At 34.5% G+C, this 20383-nt stretch overlaps 2 protein-coding genes and 1 pseudogene across 3 annotated transcripts; all 3 read left to right on the top strand.

Annotated features, from left to right (window-relative positions):
• Positions 1–1058: 1058 nt before the first annotated feature.
• On the top strand, positions 1059–2788 carry LOC149790432 (uncharacterized; annotated as a pseudogene).
• A 37-nt stretch (positions 2789–2825) lies between these two features.
• Positions 2826–9517, top strand: LOC149790431 (uncharacterized). The gene is made up of 5 exons (XM_089973218.1): positions 2826–3653; positions 4721–5164; positions 5479–5568; positions 9209–9293; positions 9509–9517. The coding sequence occupies exons 1-5, from the start codon at positions 3427–3429 to the stop codon at positions 9515–9517; spliced, it is 855 nt and encodes a 284-aa protein (XP_089829344.1). The 5' UTR covers positions 2826–3426.
• On the top strand, positions 5412–19544 carry LOC149790430 (uncharacterized). Of its 2 annotated transcripts, none has more exons than XM_089972484.1 (9): positions 5412–5568; positions 9209–9293; positions 9617–9694; positions 9945–10053; positions 10334–10368; positions 16677–16770; positions 17448–17602; positions 18435–18605; positions 19428–19544. In XM_089972484.1, the coding sequence occupies exons 4-9, from the start codon at positions 10038–10040 to the stop codon at positions 19527–19529; spliced, it is 573 nt and encodes a 190-aa protein (XP_089828610.1). In that variant the 5' UTR covers positions 5412–5568; positions 9209–9293; positions 9617–9694; positions 9945–10037; the 3' UTR covers positions 19530–19544. The 2 variants fall into 2 exon arrangements, with proteins under 2 accessions (XP_089828610.1, XP_089828611.1); XM_089972485.1 differs by having other exon boundaries at positions 5413–5568; positions 19400–19502.
• The last annotated feature ends 839 nt before the right edge of the window (positions 19545–20383 follow it).

The following is a 20383-nucleotide window of genomic DNA, read 5'->3' as shown; positions in this document are numbered from 1 at the left end:
TTAAATATTGTGTTTCCTCAAAAGATAAATGTTTTTCAACAAATTCAAGGATTTACAAAAGATAAAACAAATCTTTATCGAAATTCAAGGATACCCCCCCACCCCCATATAATTGTTATATCCCAGGTGTGAGTAATAAATTAAAATAAATTTCAAAGGAATTTATTTTAAATTTTTATTTTAGTAAATGAATCTCAGTCTTGAAAACATATACTTGTCCTGGAATATTCAATAGTAAAATCATCATATAATGTTTGTCGTAAAAGGCGACTAAGTAGAGGCAACCTGTTTACCGTGGGTTGCGTCCCGTGTCGGGGGAGGAAAGGATCCTGGTAGTTGAGCAGAGGCTTTCCATGCAATACACTACTTTGGCCTCTACTTCTCTTAGATGGGTGGTCGGGATGGGCCCGGTTCCGACAAATCGGCTGGTCACGCCGAGCCCTAGGAAGTCTTTATTTACTCTCTCACCTTCTTTATATGTCTCCTTGTATCTCGATACCACCGTTGCCCCTATATTCTATTCCTTTATCTTTCCCTTTTCCAAGTCTTAGAAGACTTCCTAGAAGGCGGTGGCTTAACGGGTCAATCGGGGGGTAATTTTACCGACCTTAGAAATTGGCGACTTCAAGGTCAATCAAAGGTAATTTTATCAACTGAGTATGGCATCTGTGTATCCCTGGCACTTGCAAAGTGTCCCCGTGTTGGGCTCCTTGGTGGGCGGGGAGCTCGGGTGCTGAATTTTAATCTAGCCAAAATGGAAAATTCCACAAAAAAATCAAAACAAGCGTACGAAACCTTTCTCTGACTCTGATGACGAACCATGTAGCGTGGAGTCATTTCCACGCTTCATGGTCATACAATCTAAAGATGCCACAAAATCGCTTGCTTCACTCTCTCCGTTTGTAATACACCGATAAACAGTTTCATAAGCGCCGCCATTTTGCTTAGTAGAGCCCGGATATACGAGTAACCTTTCCAGCTGATAGAGACATCCATCATTGTTATATTTACAACTACGTTCCATCGCCTTCGAATCAAAAGACAACCGTCGTATTGAAATGTAAGATTTGAATGACAAGACGTTGGACAAGTTTAAATTATGGTCAACACATGCCTTGAAGCTGTATTTGTCACTCAGAAAAAAAAACGATTAATGGGAATTTGGACGAGCTCGCTGCAAGGTAAGATCACTGACAGGGGGAATAGTGAGCTGGTGGGAATATATTTATTAATGTGCATGCATATTTGCTATGAGGGTTGTTGGTTGATGAAATTGTGGGCTAAACGTGGCCATTGTTAATATTAGTGAAATTATTTACAATTTTACGCATACTTAACAAACATGGTGAAAGACCAGGCTTGCAAAATGCTGTCTCCTCCACCTCCACTATAGATCTGTGTTATCGTTAAAAAAGGACGAAAATTTGTGAAACCAGTTATTTCGTAATTTGACAAATTTCCGTTTTTTGTATTGATAAAACAAAAGGCTTGTGGGGTTAAACACTAGTAATAAATACACGCGTTCACCACCCACCCCACTCCCATAACGAAATTCAATCATATTTCTTTAGCAAATTACCCTGATATGCAAATATTGTAATTTTAAGAATTAAATGGGTTTGTTTTACAACCGACTTGTAGTAATATATGTAATGAAACAAATATTTCCAAACATTGTCATTTAGTTAATGATGTCTGAGCAAGATATTTAAAAACAATTAGTTATGACCAAGCACAATGTGTATGCATTTGATCTTTTTTTGTATGAGGAAAATGCAGTTATTATTTTACAATGTTCATTTATATCAACCGAAGTTTACATCTGTCAAAATAAATAATCAGTAACCCAATCTTCAGTATATTTTCTGTATGTTACACGGCTTTTTGTCCTTGGGAAGAAAAAATACCAGTTGATGCAAGTGCAGAGCAAGCGGAACGCCAGTTGTTGGATGAATACCGTCAGAAGCTGATCATTGATGGTGAAGTTATACCAGATCCTTTTTCACTTAAGGATGGGCGGAAAGGTGAAAAGAAAGCTATCACAGAATGGCCCTCTGTTTACATAATAGACATAGCTACATACCTGAATAGCAAGACCCCAACAGAAATTGTGCACAGATTAATGAACGAATATAAGGAAGGGAAAGCCTACAGATACTTTGCATGCAACTGGGTTAAGGAAATTGAGTTACACGACATAAGGCCCAACAATGGCCACTGTATTTTAAGGGCTAAGGTATCCCCATCTCAGGCTGTGCATGGTAAACCATATGATGTATGGGTTGTTGTGCGAAGAGAGACACATAATACACTTGGAGGAGAAATCATTAATGGCTACTGCGCATGCACTGCAAGGATGCTAGGGTCTTGTAACCATATAGCTGGACTGCTGTTCCGGTTGGAGCATGCTGTAAAGATGGGTACAACAAAACCTTCATCCACAAGCAAAGCATGTGACTGGAACGTTCCACCAACAAAAACAACTGTAAAATCTTTAAAAGTGGCAGATGCAGTTTGGAAGAAGAAACGATACAACACAGTTGAATCAGTAACAAATGAAAAGGAAAAGTTAAAAAAGAAGACAAGCTTTACGAGGGGGGATAATGGAGAAATCCTACCTTCATTAAATATACGTACATTCAGATATGCAAATGTATCCTCTAAAAACGATGGTTTTGATTGGTTGTACAATACATTCCTCAGAAACAATCCCATAAACCACCAATTCTACTTCCTGCTTCCGCTTGAACCAAAATTCGTGCGAACGCCTTTCAAATTTGAGCGATAACGATTAATAATTGCTGCATATTAGTTACCGTATTCTCGATTCATATATATTTAAAAATTGTTAGACATATATGTAATTATAATTAATCACGCTTTGATTTATTTTACAGTTTATCATAGTGCGCAAATTTAACAAACTAGTTTGTATAGACCATAGTCACGTTACCAACTGCCAGACCAATTTGAATTTTCGTTTCAGTCCTTTTAAGTTTTATCAATTTGACTTTATTTTCTATTTGTTGTGAATATTGGCTGAATTTATTTGATACTGTACTTGCATTGCTAAGTTTTTTTGTTCATTTATATGTATTAGTGTTTAAATTTGATTACTACCTAAGTAAGAAGTTTGCATATTCACATACTAGTTAAGGTATTGGAACTGATAGCGTGAAGAATATACTAGAAAATATTTTATTAGTTATATTCATTTGATACGTTTTTACCCCAAGATAGTAGTTTGTTTTCTGAAGTGTTTATGATTAACTTCCATTTTATTACACTTGATCTGGTGTGAAAAGTATAATTTAGTGTTTATGTAATTTATATTTTCTTTTTAGAAAAACAGTTACTTCTTTTAAATAGTGGATATTCATTTCATATTCATTGTATATTTTGCATAGCTGCCGCATACTTGTCAGAATGTCGAGGAGCATTTTCGTTGCAGGTGATTCCAATTTGAAGCAACTCAGTTGTCTTCTGAATCTTCCCAACTTATTCCTGTTGACTATTCCTGGTGCGAAATTGGTTGGAGATGTCACCAATTTTAAATCCAAAGTGTTAGATGTTGTCCGAGCCCAAAAACCTGACCTGCTGATTCTTCACATAGGTTCGAATGATGTTGGAAAAGATGTTAGCATATTTACAAGGTATTTTTACTTGTAAATTTGACTTTGAAAACATTTATTATTTGTGCCCAATATTTGCAGCATAACTATTATAAATTTCTATTGTATATTTAATTTATTATATTGATCTTACAGAGTACAACTGGCTAGTGATGAATTCCAAATATTCTCTCTAATTATAATATGACCAGCATAATTTTCAATAACAAATTTACATGATTAGCATCCATATTGACTACTCGTGATACAGTCTAAGACATTGACCCTGATATTTATGTTTTGGGGTCAAGGTTTTATTGCCTAATTAATTGTGCTTGTGTAGCATGTTTTGATGTCACCAAGCATCATATTGAGAAGTCAGATTTCAGAAATATCTCAAACTTTATGCAGCCCGTATTGATGCTTTTCTACAAATTAAAGTCACAATGATTTAGCGAGATTGTTCTTACTCTGATGCCTTTTTTCTAATAAATTAAAATTCTCACACAATCATGTGGACCTGATTTCAAGTTATGTTGGGCTACATTTCATTTGCCTGAAATGTGATTTATGCCGGGAATGCCATAATCAGATTAAGTTGAAGTATGTTTCTTTAACAAAATGAATAAAAACATAAAAGTATTGAAGAAAGTGTTTCAGTAGCTTCATTTAATTCAAGATTCTTGTCACAATTTTAACTGATTTTGGTATTCTCAGCTTCCAACAATCTACATTTATTAACTAATAATCCACCAAATGCCACAAATAAACAGGCTTAACATCAGAAGGAGGGTAACATTAATTAGGTAATACATATTGCACTTTATGACAATACAATTTTTACATTGCTACAACAAAAATGAAGTGTGTTGATTGTTCCGAAATCTTGCCATATGATGTCAAAATGGGATATTTATTTTTGCTTAGAGCTTGAGAGTTGAACAAAATAACCCTGGTAGCAGATGTTTTTAAATTTTTGTATCATTTTCTTTATATTTCCCAAATGGCAGCAGTTACTATGGTGGTGAATTTCTGAAATTTTCACAGTTTTATTAGTCATGTTTTGTTTGCATTTTAGTTAATTCTTTTTGTGCACTTCTTGCTTTCAGTTGTTACAGAGACTTTATTCGTCAGCTGCTGGAAATGAATCCCACGATGCTGGTCACTGTTTGTGGAATTCTGCCTCGAACCACCAGTAACTTTAAATCTTTTCATTGGAACTCTACTGTTTTACCAGACTTACAAAGAGGATGTGCTGCACTAAATGATGTCATTATGAGCTTAAGCCGAGAATGTGATAAGTGCCATTTTATTGACTATAACCCATTGTTTGATCGAAGTATGCATTTGGCACGTGATGGACTCCATGTAAATATAAATGGTGCATATGTATTGAAAACAGTATTGGAGTCATTTGTTGTTAGTTTGGACATGGAGCAGATAAACAGCGCTGAAAAATTGTTATCCTTGGACCTTGTCGATACCCATATGTCTTATGCGGATGTAGTGAAGCAGTTTCCACCCAGAGATAAACTTAAGTCGATGGATTACAAGTATAAGGTGACTAACATAAATTATAGTTTTTACATAAAATCTAAACTTGCTTTTAACATGAATAAGGTTACATATTCACATTAGTCTATATTTGGTAAATGATTTTGGTATTACAGCAATATGTCCATGTTAAATCATAATGTTCTGCCCCTATTTGTTTTTAGAAAATGTCAACTTCATGTTTGTCCTTTTTAAAATGACAGGTAAAACTATTAATGTGCTTATTATATACTTAAGAGTAATTGGACTGACCAAAGTACAGAATTTTTTTGTTTACATATATTGTTAATGTTTTATAATTATTTCATTTAAGGAGAGCTGCATTTTTAGCAAAAAGCCATTTATTCCCAAATTCAGGAGGTATAAACGATACAGAGTACCTGTTTCAACACGAGTTAAAAAGGTATGAGCATATTGTATTAGATAGAGATAAAGATAAATTGAAAAATGTATCATCTGAAGTAAGAAATTATACTAAAGTCTCCCCTGCCCCCCCCCCCCCCCCCCGCATTGTTATCCCTATTTTCATGAGTCAGTTCGTCACATTTTCACATTATGGCCATAAATCTGTAAAGCTTGATATTTTTTCAATAAAATCTGGGTCAATTAATCGTCTTGACCCGGCCACAACGTCTTTTGAATAACTCCTGTCTTGAAGTATATGTTGTATAATTTATTTATATTGTCCTAGTGGTGTCATATACCAGTTTCAACTACATGTTCCACTTCATGGTTTTGAGTCAAAGGTTAGGTTAGGCCTACGTCAGGCTTAACCAGGCTGCAACTTTTTAACGATATCTGGGTTTTCACAAAGATTTCATAGAATTATTCATATGAAACGTGAATTATATGATCATGTGTCATATCTACACCCACCCATAAATTGTGAAAGTCATTGACACATCTATTGTTCATAGATCAAAACTCTTATACTCTAGCTTTATCTGTGCAGTAACTTTCTTTGCCATAACTATCTAATGCCTAATAGTTTTGCACTAATATTTTAGCGGAATTGTTTCAGTCAACCTGCTTTGTGTTGGGGGTGAAAGGTTGAATCAGTTATACCACATGTACAGGCTGGAATTGTTATAAGAATTCTGATTTTTCACATATACAGTGATGTTGGTTATATAAACTCACACACAGAAAGCTTGGAATGTCCAGGTATGGTTCAAGGGTTGAAATAGACATAATGTAGCTTTTGTCTTGTCTCAGAGTTTGAAAGTCTTGTTAAATTTTAAAAATAGTTTGAGGAATTGTTCATATGAATCCGATGCTGTCAAGTCCACTCACACTCCAAAAAATGAATGTCAGTTTCTCATAGTTGGTTCCAGTTATGTGACTTTCAGCCTTAACCATCTCACAGTGTGTTAAAATGGCATTAAACATCACTTCCATCACCATCACACCATTGCCTTTTTGAACATCAAAAAGTGGGTGTGGGAAGAGACATTTTTATTTCTTATTAAATCTGAAAGATTTTATAAATAAATTTCATGATTATTGTTAGTCTATTTTCCAAAATGTACATAGCTCGCTTGTTTCATAAGTTAGGTTTCACAGCTCAGGCAGATATATCATTCACAAGAAAAAAGATATCAATTTTCTCCTCCTGACATGCATCACTTTTATCTCTGCTTTATATTTATTTTAATTTCAATAAAAATGAAACTCTTTTCAGTCTCATAGAACTAGAGTTTGTTCTCAGAAAAGGTTTGTTTTTCTCATGTTTTTATTATGTTGATTCCCCTTTTGATATTTCATTTCTGTTCATTTTTTACATTTACAACTAAAATGATTAAAGGTGGATAAATTGTAAGCCAATTGTCAGGTTATATTATATCATTAATCATGTTGGAAAAGCAGAAATATTTCACATTTAAATACAGATTTCTTATTTACATAACAAGTTTTATTCTTAAAATCCTATGATTCAATAAGTACCATCATTATTCTAGTTGAGTTATAAGACCAGAAATTTACCTCTGATGTTGCATCTCATTTGTATTGCAATCACATTTCAGTAAATGCATATTAGCCCACTGTCATGATAATGTGTGACACAATATGTCTTTGGCATGGTTTTGACATCACTATATACCATAGATGCACAAGCCCTTGCCAGTGGGCCTAATCTGGCGTGTGAACAGTAATAATATTAAAGAAATTTGTTTTCAGCCCTCGATTGGTCTTAGAAAATGCAATTTGGTCTTTGGCCAAAACCGGTTTTACACCCTGGCTATAGACTGTGACAAGGAAACCTTATAGTTATGTAACTGATAAATTGTTAAAGCTTCATTAAAAATCCAATAAAACTAATTAAAATCTTTCTCAGATGACTCCAGTTGCTCTTTATCAGTTACTATACAAATGATGACATAAATCATACCACCTTATAAAGTTAATGCGATCTCTGAATGTGGATGTTAATTTACAGTACAATTATCCTTGTCACAATGTGCATGTTAATTTACCATTAAATTATCCTTTCATCAGCACATAATGAAATCATGCAGTGTGGCATATCTTTATTTACAGTACAAAAGCTCAGTATGTTCACTACCTTCTATATTGTTATTTTTTTTATAAAATTACTACTTATTATTCAGTCATAACAAAATGTGTTCATTATGGACCAGACTGGTTTCTTTTTTCTTTCAATTCATTTTAATAATGCACATACTTCAGAAATGAAATTTGTTATATTCTTACTACTAACAATATTTGTTTTAATTTTTAAAAAAAATTCCCCTGGCCTGGAGAAGTATAAAACCACTAAAAAGAATATATACAACACTCATGCAATGAAAATTTTCAATTTCTTTAAAAGGTATTAAAATCGTATTGGGGTTCCTGTGGGTATTTATGACAGCCAGTGTGTTTCAAAATTTGTGATTAGTTAACTTTTCAATTATTGTTATAATTTATAACCTAAATGCATTTGTTTTTACTTCATTTGTACATTAAATATTCAAACAATGTTGTTTACTGCTTTAATAATTGTTTTATATTTTGCCATACATTTATATGAAACATAAAAATTACAATATTTGGCATTCTAAGAAATAGAGGATTGGTACTGTACATTTAATCAATTATGTAAGGCCATGCCTGCTATATTTTCCAATTATAGAGATTATGATCAATCCTGCAGCTTAGTTAAAAAATATGTTAACCTATTCTGCATGTCTATTTATAGATGATAATACTGAATCTGTTCACTTATACAAGAGCAAAATTTTCACACTGATTATATATTTGATTCAAGTTTATTCAATGTGCATGTGTTCATTAATACATACATTATGGGTGTGTCGATTGGAACCTGTGTAAAAGCAGCTTCAGTTTACATACTTTGTTATAGTTGTTAGTATTTAATATTGTTATTTTTCTTGTCTTTCTTTTCCCTTTTTCCAAGTGATATGTTTTTTACTTGAGCAGGAAAATAATCATCAGTTATGCTATTGTTTGATGATAGTAATTTACTGATATCTGTACAGCTGCGTTGCTACATTATGATTAATAAATCATCTGAGAATTGTTAACTGGTAGTGCTTGTGTACTGAACATATATACACCATCATAGATTAAGAATGGCCTATTCATTTGTTTTTGTGGAAAACTGACATTGCCAGCAATATGAATCTATCTTAACTTTTTATATAAACTGCATATTTGCTAAATGGTAATAATAATTGAAATTACATTTTTTATGCATCTTTATTTCACAATAATATTTTATATTAGAGTGAATATTCTTCATCAGATTCCACCCCTTACAGCCAATGTGTGTAGCCATCATTATAATATTGTTCGCATATTCTTATTTTTCTTTTAAAAAATTCTCTTGAAAGACACGTACGTATTTTCACATTTATAATTCGAGTGACGCATTTGCCAGGTCTTTTATTTAACTGTATCAGGTGTCCTTTTTTTATGTGTCAAGAGTTATTGCTGATACTTTGATAAATTTGTTTCGATTAATTTTTTTCTCAGGAAAATAACCATTGAAATGTTTTTGATGATATATACTTTTTATGCAGATTAGAGCAGCATGAGATAATAGTGCATGTCAGTGAGGATGTTGCTGTAATATTGCCACCAACAGCTATTCATAACATATACAAGGTAATTGTTTAGTATTAAGGTATAAATGTTAATTATCAAAGTATAAATGTTTCAGTCTGAAAGTTAAAAAAAATGTTAATGAATAAAAGACCGGTGCTGTTTGCGGTATTATAGTTCGTTATAGAAACTACAGTGAAAGTAATGACTTTGGAAATTTCCTTTTTTTAAAAATATATGATAATATAATTAACAAGGTATTTATTTATAAATTTCAGAGCAAATGATGATATAGGCAACTTTGCATATGACTGTGTTCATGACAACATTTGTTGTTATCAAATTTGCTTGATTTTGTGCCATCATATAAAGTTTAACTTTTTAAGGATCGACATATTCATGCTGCCTGTACACACCAGAAACCAAAAGTGAAAAGATTCATCCAGAAAATCATCCCTGCAAAGGTAAGTAGAAAATACTATACAATTTTTTTTTCTTATTTTATCATTCTAAATACTGTTTTGTGGCTACTGTTTTCACATTTGACCAGTAAAGAAGAAATCTGATCTTGAGATTTTTTATATATATTTTTGAATCACTGTTCTTTAATAATAATGAATACTAAGCTATTAAAAAGTGCAGCATTGTTAACATTTAAGTGCTTTTCTATTTTCCTAAAACACTATTACTGTTGAAATATTTTTATTTTTTTAGGTATTCTGCTGTCCTGAGTGCCGTGTGAAATGCACTAAGGAAGACTTTCTTTTGAACCATTACTTGAGCAGACATGTTCCTCATAGAAAGAAAATGGAGGAGATCATGTGTATGTTTCTTGAAGTAGTTATTGCCAAATTATTATTAAATTTTCAAAAAATTAACCCAGTTAATTTGCTTATTCTTGGTGAAATAGATGCATTACAATTATATTGTGTTATATATTTGGTGCTTTTGACCTGTAAATTCTGTGATATGAAGTTGATTGTTTTTCATTTTCCAGCATAGATACACAAATATTGTTTTATTCCTTAATTATTACTTAGCTTTTTGTTTCCTCTTTGTAAGCCTTTTCTTTAATCGAATCTAAAACATTTATTCCTTTCCAGATAAGGATGCTTCATTCAAACCAAACCATATGAAGGTATGATATATATTAGTTTCTGCTTAAATACAATTCAGAACTTAATAATTTTAATTATGTTTACCAAAATTATATTTTGGCTTCTTGTGTTAAGGCAGCCATCACTTGTTTTGAATGAGGACAACTTATACTACTTCGTTTGTTTAGTCCCCCTGCGGGTCCGGGGTTGTAGAATTGGCCCGACGTGCCTCGCTACGTGTCGTAAAAGGCGACTAAGTAGAGGCAACCTGTTTGCCGTGGGTTGCGTCCCGTGTCGGGGGAGGAAAGGATCCTGGTAGTTGAGCAGTTCCCTGCAATACACTACTTTGGCCTCTACTTCTCTTAGACGGGTGGTCGGGATGGGCCCGGTTCCGACAAATCGGCTGGTCACGCCGAGCCCTAGGAGGTCTTTATTAACTTTCTCACCTTCTTTCTCTCTCTCCTTGTATCTCTCGTGATACCACCGTTGCCCCTATATTCTTTTCCTTTATATTTCACTTTTCCAAGTCTTAGAAGGCTTCCTAGAAGGCGGTGGCTTAACGGGTCAATCGGGGGGTAATTTTACCGACCTTAGAAATTGGCGACTTCAGGGTCATTCAAAGGTAATTTTATCAACTGAGTATGGCATCTGTGTATCCCTGACACTTGAAAAGTGTCCCCTTGTTGGGCTCCTTGGTGGGTGGGGAGCACGGGTGCTGAATTTTTAATCTAGCCATCATGGATAATTCCAAAAAAAATCAAAATAAAAGATCGAAACCCTTATCAGAGTCTGACGATGAACCATGTAGTGTGGAGTCATTTCCACGCTTCATGGTCATACAGTCAAAAGATGCCACGAAACCGCTTGCCGCACTATCTCCATTTGTCATCGAAAAGACTATCACAGGATCGATTGGCACACCTAAAAGTGTTAAAAAGTTGAAATCGGGTTGTCTTCTTATTGAGTGTGAGCGACGAGGTCAATCAGACAATATCAGGAAAATGAAAACGTTCTTTGATATCCCAGTAACCTCATTCGCTCACACCACACTGAATACGTCCAAAGGCGTGATTCGCTGCCGTGACTTGGCTGGAGTCACCGACGCTGACATCATCGAAGGAATGAAAGATGAAGGTGTCACTGCAGTCCGACGAATACGTATTAAACGTAATAACAATCTGCAGGACACCAACACCATTGTACTCACCTTCAACAGGCCAACTGTACCCAAAGTGGTAAAAGTTGGCTTTTTGCAAGTAAAGGTAGAGATTTACATTCCCAACCCCCTTCGGTGTTATAAGTGTCAAAAATACGGCCATCACGAAGACCGCTGCTCCAAGAGCCAAATATGTGGCCGATGCGGAGACAATGCTCATCAGGAATCTGATTGTAGAGCAACTCCGCATTGTGTCAACTGCGGAAAAGAGCACCACGCAAATTCCAAGGATTGCGATACCTGGAAACAGGAGAAGGAAATTCAGAGGGTAAAATACACAAATAATATTCCCTATCCAGAAGCCAGAAAAATTGTACAGGCAAAAACAGCCCATCCTGGCCCATCCTTCTCCACTGTAGTGAAGAGCAATCCTAAAACAACGAAGGACGCTCAAACACAAACAGAAGCACCCGATTCAACACCAAATTCAAACACCCCCCATTACCAAGCACAGAAAAACACGGCATCTACTCAGACTACATTTAATAATACCCAACAACCTAAATCACCAAAGAATAAAAAATCTCACGGAAACAGGCAACAAAAGGGGTCAGATGACCCCATCAAACTTTATAACAGGTTTGGAGACATCGAGAGCATGGATGCAGAAGAATCTGCTCCATGCGCCCAAGGGAACTCCAGACCTACAAACAAAAAATTCACCCCCGTACTTCCTCCAGAGAAATAACAAAACAAATTCCGTCTGCGAAAGGTCTAACCTAGCTCCACAATCTTTAATTTAAATTTATAATGAAAAACACTATCATACAATGGAATTGTCGAGGACTTAAAGCAAATTACAATGATATTCTCCTGCTTTTAAACGAACATGATCCTGCGGTACTATGCCTTCAAGAAACCTTCTTGAAAGATACAGACAATATCACATTTAAAAACTACTCCCTGTTTAACACCTGCTCTCCAAATGTTGACAGGGCATCAGGAGGAGTTTCTGTTATTGTGAACAACAGAGCTCCTCATAGTTTCATTACTTTAAACACCAATTTACAAGCCATTGCTGTAAGCGTCACTCTACATCGAGTGATTACATTTTGCTCTATTTATTTACCACCAAACACTAACCTAGTACCAAACGAACTCGATAATCTTGTTCAACAGCTTCCCGCACCCTTTGTTTTACTCGGGGATTTTAATGCCCATAACATTTTATGGGGATCGAATCATGTAAGTGACAGAGGTCACAAAGTTGAAGACTTTATTTCTAGACACGATCTGTGTCTATATAATACCAAAACACCTACATATTTACACCCAGGCACGGGTACATACACATGCATCGATTTGACAATTTGTTCTCCTTCGCTGCTTTTGGACTATGAATGGAAGGTCGCTGATGACCTTCACAGCAGCGATCACTTCCCAATCTCCCTTGTAAATCATAACTCTACAATTGATGAAGTAATTCCACAATGGAATTTAAAGAAGGCCGACTGGGCCAAATTCGAAACACTCTGTAAAACCAGGCTGAATGAGGATACAGTTTTCAATGTTAACGACCCCATTCAGCATTTTACATCTATTTTAACCGACATTGCAGAAGAATCTATCCCCAAGTCCTCAGCAAACTGTAAAAGAACCCTAAAACCTTGGCTCACTAAGGAATGTAAGGAAGCCATACGGCAACGCCGAGAAGCCTTGAAAAAATTTAACAATCATCCGACGCCCGAGAATTTAAGTAAATATCGTATTCTCCGGGCCAAAGCTCGCCGCACAATCAAAGAAAGTAAACGAGCATCATGGATGAAATATGTTTCCTCTTTAAACTCTCGTTCCTCAATTAAGAAAGTTTGGGACACGATCCGCAAAATAAACGGAAAGAGAAAACACAATTCTTTCCGACATCTGAAAGTGAACAATAACAATCTTAGCTCAAAACGTGACATAGCAAATGTTCTTGCTGATACAGTCTCTAAAAATTCGTCATCATCTAATTATTCCGAAGCCTTCCAAAAATTGAAAACTCAAAAAGAAAAGTCACGTTTAAAATTCACATCCAACAACTTGGAAAGCTACAACCAGCTGTTTTCACTATCAGAACTTATGGAGGCTTTAGACAAGGCCCATGATACTTCCGCTGGGCCTGACAAAATACATTACCAGTTTTTAAAACATCTTCCAGAATCATCTTTAACATCTCTTTTAAAACTCTTCAATGATTTATGGATTACTGGTAACCTACCTAAAATATGGAAAGAAGCAACAGTAATACCAGTTCCCAAACCCGGTAAAGATAGTGAAGATCCTACCAACTATCGACCTATTGCACTCACAAGCTGCATGTGCAAAACAATGGAACGAATGATCAATTCTCGGCTTGTATGGTACCTGGAAACTAACAATTTAATATCTCCTTTCCAAAGTGGCTTTCGTTATGGACGGAGCACCAACGATCATCTGGTTAGACTAGAAACATTCATTCGCGATGCATTTATCAAGAAAGAACATTTAGTAGCGGTTTTCTTTGATTTAGAAAAGGCCTATGACACAACATGGAAGTACGGGATACTAAAAGACCTGCACGATCTAGGTCTTAAAGGCCGTCTGCCCTCTTTCATATCCAACTTCCTCTCCGACAGAGAATTCAAGGTACGAGTGGGCTGTACTCTCTCAGATTTGCACGAGCAAGAGATGGGTGTGCCCCAGGGCAGTATTTTATCTGTGACACTTTTCAATATTAAAATTAATAACATCACCAAGTGTTTGACTCCTGGTGTGGATTGCTCACTATATGTTGATGATTTTCTCATATGTTATCGGTCAAAGCACATGCATACAATTGAAAGACAACTACAGCAAAATATCAACAAGATTCAAAATTGGGCTAGTACGAACGGTTTCAAATTCTCGAAATCAAAAACGGTATGTATGCATTTCTGTCAATTACGACGACACCACGATGAACCTGAACTCACGCTGGACGGAACACCTATTCCAGTTGTTGAGGAAACAAAATTTTTGGGTATTATCTTTGACAGAAAACTGACCTTTATTCCACACCTAAAAAACTTGAAAGCCAAATGCTTAAAAGCACTTGACCTACTTAAAGTAGTAGCACACACTGACTGGGGTGCTGATAGAAAAGTCATCCTGAATTTATATAGAACGTTTATTCGCTCCAAACTAGACTATGGTTGCGTTGTGTATGGTTCTGCCAGAAAATCGTATCTTAAAATGCTTGATCCAATTCATCATCAGGGAATAAGACTGGCTCTGGGAGCATTTAAAACATCCCCGTGTGAAAGCCTTCTAGCTGAGGCGAATGAACCACCGTTATCGCATCGTAGAGAAATGCTTTCAGCACAGTATGCTCTCAAATTAAAATCAAACCCTCTGAATCCTGCTTTTTCGGCTGTTTTTCAACCCAAATACAAAACTTTATACGAAAATAAACCAAACGCCATACCTTCCTTTGGCATTAGAATATCATCCAGCCTTGACACTACAAATATAGCTCTTTCAAAAATTCAGAAAACATCCATCTCCGAAACACCACCCTGGCTAATTAAACAACCAAAAGTACGTTTTACGCTACACGATGGAAAAAAATCCGAAACAAACCCTTCTATCTTCCACAACTCCTACCATGAACTCCTCTCCGAATTTAAAAACTACACCAGAATTTACACTGATGGATCAAAGGATGAGGAAAAGGCTGCTGCAGCCTTTGTTTGTGGAAATCACACAACGCAAGTTCGCTTACCAAATGGAGCATCAATTTTTACAGCCGAAATCAGAGCAATAGACCTTGCTCTGCAACATATAGAAAAGAACCGTATTTTAAACAGTATCATCTTCTCCGACTCGCTATCAGTACTCCAGTCACTACACAATAGAAAACTGGAGAACCCATAATTGAAAAACATACTCGTAAAAAATACCGAGCTGAGTGTCTCCCACAATATAATATACTGTTGGTTACCTAGCCACATTGGTATTAAAGGTAACGAAAAAGCAGATCGCGCTGCTAAAATGGCCCTTTCTCAAGAACCATCTGATTTTAAAATACCATATACTGATTTTAAACCTTGTATCAGAAAGTTCTTACGTCAGAAGTGGCAGGCATCATGGAATGATGCTGTAAATAACAAACTTCATGCAATCAAACCAACTCTAGGAGAATGGACTCCTTCCTACAGAAGCATTCGTAGGGAGGAGGTAGTCATTGCAAGAATCCGAATTGGTCATACTTATATCACCCACACCCACATACTAAAAGGTGAAGACCCACCAGAGTGCGTTTCTTGCAATGAACCATTCACTGTCAAGCACTTTATGATAGAGTGCTTTGACCTACAACCTACGCGCGATCGTTATTACGTTGTGCATGACATGAAAGAACTTTTTGATAATATAAACATCACTCGTATTATCGAGTTCTTGAAAGCCGTAAATATTTACTCAAAACTCTGACTTTTATGCTATCACCTTGTGCAGTTTTATGCAATATATATACCGTCCCATTTTAATACCTATTCATCTTTTTTACATCTCCCGTTGATCGGGAAGCTTTATTTTGCACCGTTACCATCTTACCGTTTTTAATTTCAACCATTTGTTCTTTTATATCGCTGGTCGATATAGAACCTTTTATAAGTTTTAAAAGATTATACAAGTAACACTTTGTTTGGCGCTAAATAGCCTAAGAGTGCTGATGCGCCGTTAAAAAACAAACAATCAATCAATCAATCAATCAATCGTTTGTTTAGTTTGTTCCAGAAATACTTACATAACTAATTCATGGTGTACATTTTTTAATTAATGCATATGATTCATGATTGGGTATTTGCGCGCACACACACACACACACACACACATAGTTACTTCAACATGACACATAAAGTTGACTTAAATAAAATTATTTCTGAAACCTTAATACAGGCCATGTTATATTTTAATGTTCCTATAATAATATCTTGAAAAGATATCAATTTTCTTTTTGATGATAATAATTCATGCATAAATTAAAATTTATCTTCCAACAGAATCAGGGTACAATTTTCATCTTTGTTGATATCTGTGTATGTATAGCTATTTAATACTTCTAGTGTCCTATTTATAAAATGCTCAACAACCCTCAATCATTGGCTTTATAATGAATTTACCCTTTTACAGCATGAGATATATACTTGTAAAGCATCCAGTCACATAAGTTCCATAACTGATAGTGATTTTATTGCATTGGATGTTCCTGAAATGCAGTTATTTGGTAAATATACATTTCAGTATTACAGTTATGTATCTGGTCTGTTTACTATTTTCATCTCTCTCACTTTGTGTGTGTGGCTATATATATATATATATATATATATATATATATATATATATATATATATATATATATATATATATATATATATATATATATATATATATATATATATATAGTGCCATCCTAATGTGCCGTTTTATTAAGACTGAGGTATAGAATGTGTAAAGTGGAACTTTAATGTGACTTAATCGTTTTCCCTTTATTTAATTTGAACATTATTTTGTGTCTTTCACAATAAATGAGTCAACATTTATTTGTCAATAAGGCATGAATAATTTCCTTTCAGACACGATATTCAGCTTTGTGGATTTAATGCCATATATCATCCGTGATAGTCATTTTTTATCAGAAAGAAAACCAGGATATTACGATATAATATTTACCCTGGCTCAAGACGCTGATGCCTTTAGTAATATCATTAAGCAAATTATCAGATCTTTCTTATGCTGTTTCTCGCCATTGTATAAGCACATACCTTGCATACTCATGCAAAATTCCTGTCAACAAAGTGATGCCATGCCACATTTAACATCACCTTGAATACAGTTGTTACATATTGTTGATGGATGTTTCGTTCATTTATTATTAAATTTATCATCTTTATCAATATATAGGCATGAAATGTGAACAAAGAGACAAAAGAGATCAAACAGTGCTGTCAAACTGTTTGTCATTTGTAAAGAAAATTGCTGCATTTTGTTGGAAGAACTTTGCAAAAATGAAACTGATCCTTTCTGGTGATGTTGAAGAAAATCCTGGACCTCCAGTGGTAATTATTTCTATATTGTCATCTATACCTTTGTGAGAAAGCTTGCCAGGAGCTTCTTATGGGTTGGTTGTTTTTCCTGGGGTTTTCCCTGGTTCTTCCTCAACCAATTAATACGGGCTGCCATGTATAGCCTATCGTGTGCTAAAAAATGGTGTTAAACCCCACAACAACAACAACAACATACCTTTTGGGTACACACATTTTATTTTTTTCTCCCTTCTGTTCACAATATATAATTTAAAAATTATCATACGAGGAATTGATATGTATATCACTAAAACAGAATATGTATCAATGAGAAATAAGTTATAGGAAATTCCTGATCAGCAAATATAACTAGCAGTAGTGTGTACAGGCAGAATTGTGAAAGTTTCTATGCAGTGTGAGTAATCATAATAAACCAAATTTAACTCATTCGGCCCCAGAGGTTTTTGTCTTTTTTGCCTGAAATGTGCGTAGGAAGGACATTTGGGGTACTATTTTTGAATACATCGTAATACAGCTGTTTTAAACAAATTATCCATGAGAATAATGACTAGTTGTATTAGAAACATCAATTTCTGCTTCAGGGCTTTGAAGTAAGGTACAGCCTCATCACGCCTACAGACAGGATCGGGGCTGAATTGGTTAACTGCCAGTGTTTCCTTAATATACAAGATTAGCATTTTAAACTTATTTGATTTCCTGGTCATCTTTTTCTCTTTTTTATACTTTTAAAAGGTAGGAAAATACTTTCAAACAGGTTCAGTTTTGTTTAACACGTGAATTAGTTATCATAGTTACAGTATTTTTGTTCCCCATATCATGCCCTATTCTACTAATCTCTCTCTAGATCGAATGTTCCTGGGAATCTTGCACAGAAACATTCCAAACAGAGCAGCTTTTAGGACAGCATGTAATAGGTCATATTCATCCTGGCATGTTATGTCGATGGAAAGACTGTGCTTTTACCAGTTATGATGGAAATGAGTTGGAAACACATGTATTAAAACACATTTATTTGGTATGTAATCTTACAGTTTTTGCATTTTTTGTCTACATTGTAGAGTGTGACTCAGTTATTGTCATATATTTCTTTTTTCATTCATTCATGAATAATGTAGTCCTTAAAACATAATAATAGTGCACTGAAACTTTTGAAAATGTCAATCACATGCTACAGTCATCACAAATTGGTTACATCACAGACAAAATTAAATAAGTTGGGCTATGAAAATTATTTGGCCTAGAAAAATCTGCTGTGGCCAGTAACACTAGTTTGGTCCTTATGAAGACCTTAATCATAATTATAGTAACTTTGTAATGACAATGTTAACTGCTTCATTATTACAATTGTACTTATTTAGCTTAAATATTCCATATACTGTGTAACATATTAAAATAATCTTCTTCATAGTAACATTAATGAAGAAATGTATTTCAGCAGTGGCAGGTGAAACTGGAAGAGGAACTTTCTTTCAAAACCAGCTACAGCATTAGTCCTATATAAAAGACAATTATTTCTGATGACCTAACCATGTTTTTGGTTACTTGCTATGAATTTCTTCATCTTTAAGTTGTGAAAATCTGACTGTTGGTGAATGAGAGCCCGGTTCTTTATTCACTGTCATGTTTTTAAGGCCATCTTGATTATCATACGAGTTAATTCTTGGACAACATTTGAATGTTCAGAATATATTTTGTTTTCAGCTTCTTTATGTACTGTTCTCTGGAATATACATGATATTTAAGGTTTTGTTGTAATGAAAAAAATTACTTATTTTAAACATTTAAAAATTTTTTTTATCACATTTGCAGGAACAGTTTTCTTTTCATTCCATTGCAGAATGGCAACAAGCTTTACCTCTTGGACAGTTATCAAAAAATAACTAGTGATCTGCATTTATGTCCAGTGCCATTGGTGAGATATTACAATGATTGTCATTAGAAATGCGCCTTGAAATTAAAAAATGCATGTTTTTGGTTCACTGATAGTTCTATTTATCACATAGCTTTCATTATCATATCAGTTATCCATATTGTATGGTATAGTTAAACTTACGATTTCTTAATTTTCTGTGATCTAGTTTTACCTTTATTATTTTGTAACATGAAATTTTGTGACAGTTTCTTAATATTCCAACTTTAATTATTTTTCAGTGGATATTTCATGATAAGTTTTATTTCATTTGTTGATTTGAAAGGAATTTTTTACCTAAACTAATTTGTTCAGTTCCTATATTTTTTTTCCTCTTACATATATAAAATATTGCTATATGCAGCATGAGCAGTTATATTGGAACTGATTAAGACAATATTCCACTCGAGGAATAGTTTAATTATAATGTAATACATTACTACTAATGCGTACCTTGATTATTTTTTATTTTTTTAGGTAATCAGCTCACCCTCTTTTCTCATTTAACTTTCAGTCTGTGTGTAATGTCTCTCATACATAACAATCTGCATAGTTTCCTAATAATTAAGCTCATTTGATAACATTTTGATGATAACAAAGATCTTTATAAAATAGTATTTATAGTGATATTCAAGATGTTTTATTTACAGTTAACTTTATTTTTCTGTCAACAGCAAATCAAACTGCATCTCCTTTTACTGGATGAATATTTCAGAATGCCACCAAAATACCCATACACTATTGAAGATCACAGCCAGTACTTATCTATGCTAAACAGTTCCAATGCTCGTGAATTTGAAAAGCAAACTGCAGAATATATTTGCAAGAGGCAGATTCTAGGAGAAAAGTGGACAACAGATGACAGTATAGAAGTTAAAACTCCT

Source organism: Sinohyriopsis cumingii, chromosome 10 (assembly GCF_028554795.1).
Source record: "Sinohyriopsis cumingii isolate HCF-2022 chromosome 10, ASM2855479v2, whole genome shotgun sequence".
NCBI classification, from domain to species: domain Eukaryota; kingdom Metazoa; phylum Mollusca; class Bivalvia; order Unionida; family Unionidae; genus Sinohyriopsis; species Sinohyriopsis cumingii.
The sequence above is the reverse complement of the archived record's forward strand: the minus strand, read 5'-3'. Positions and strand labels throughout refer to the sequence as shown.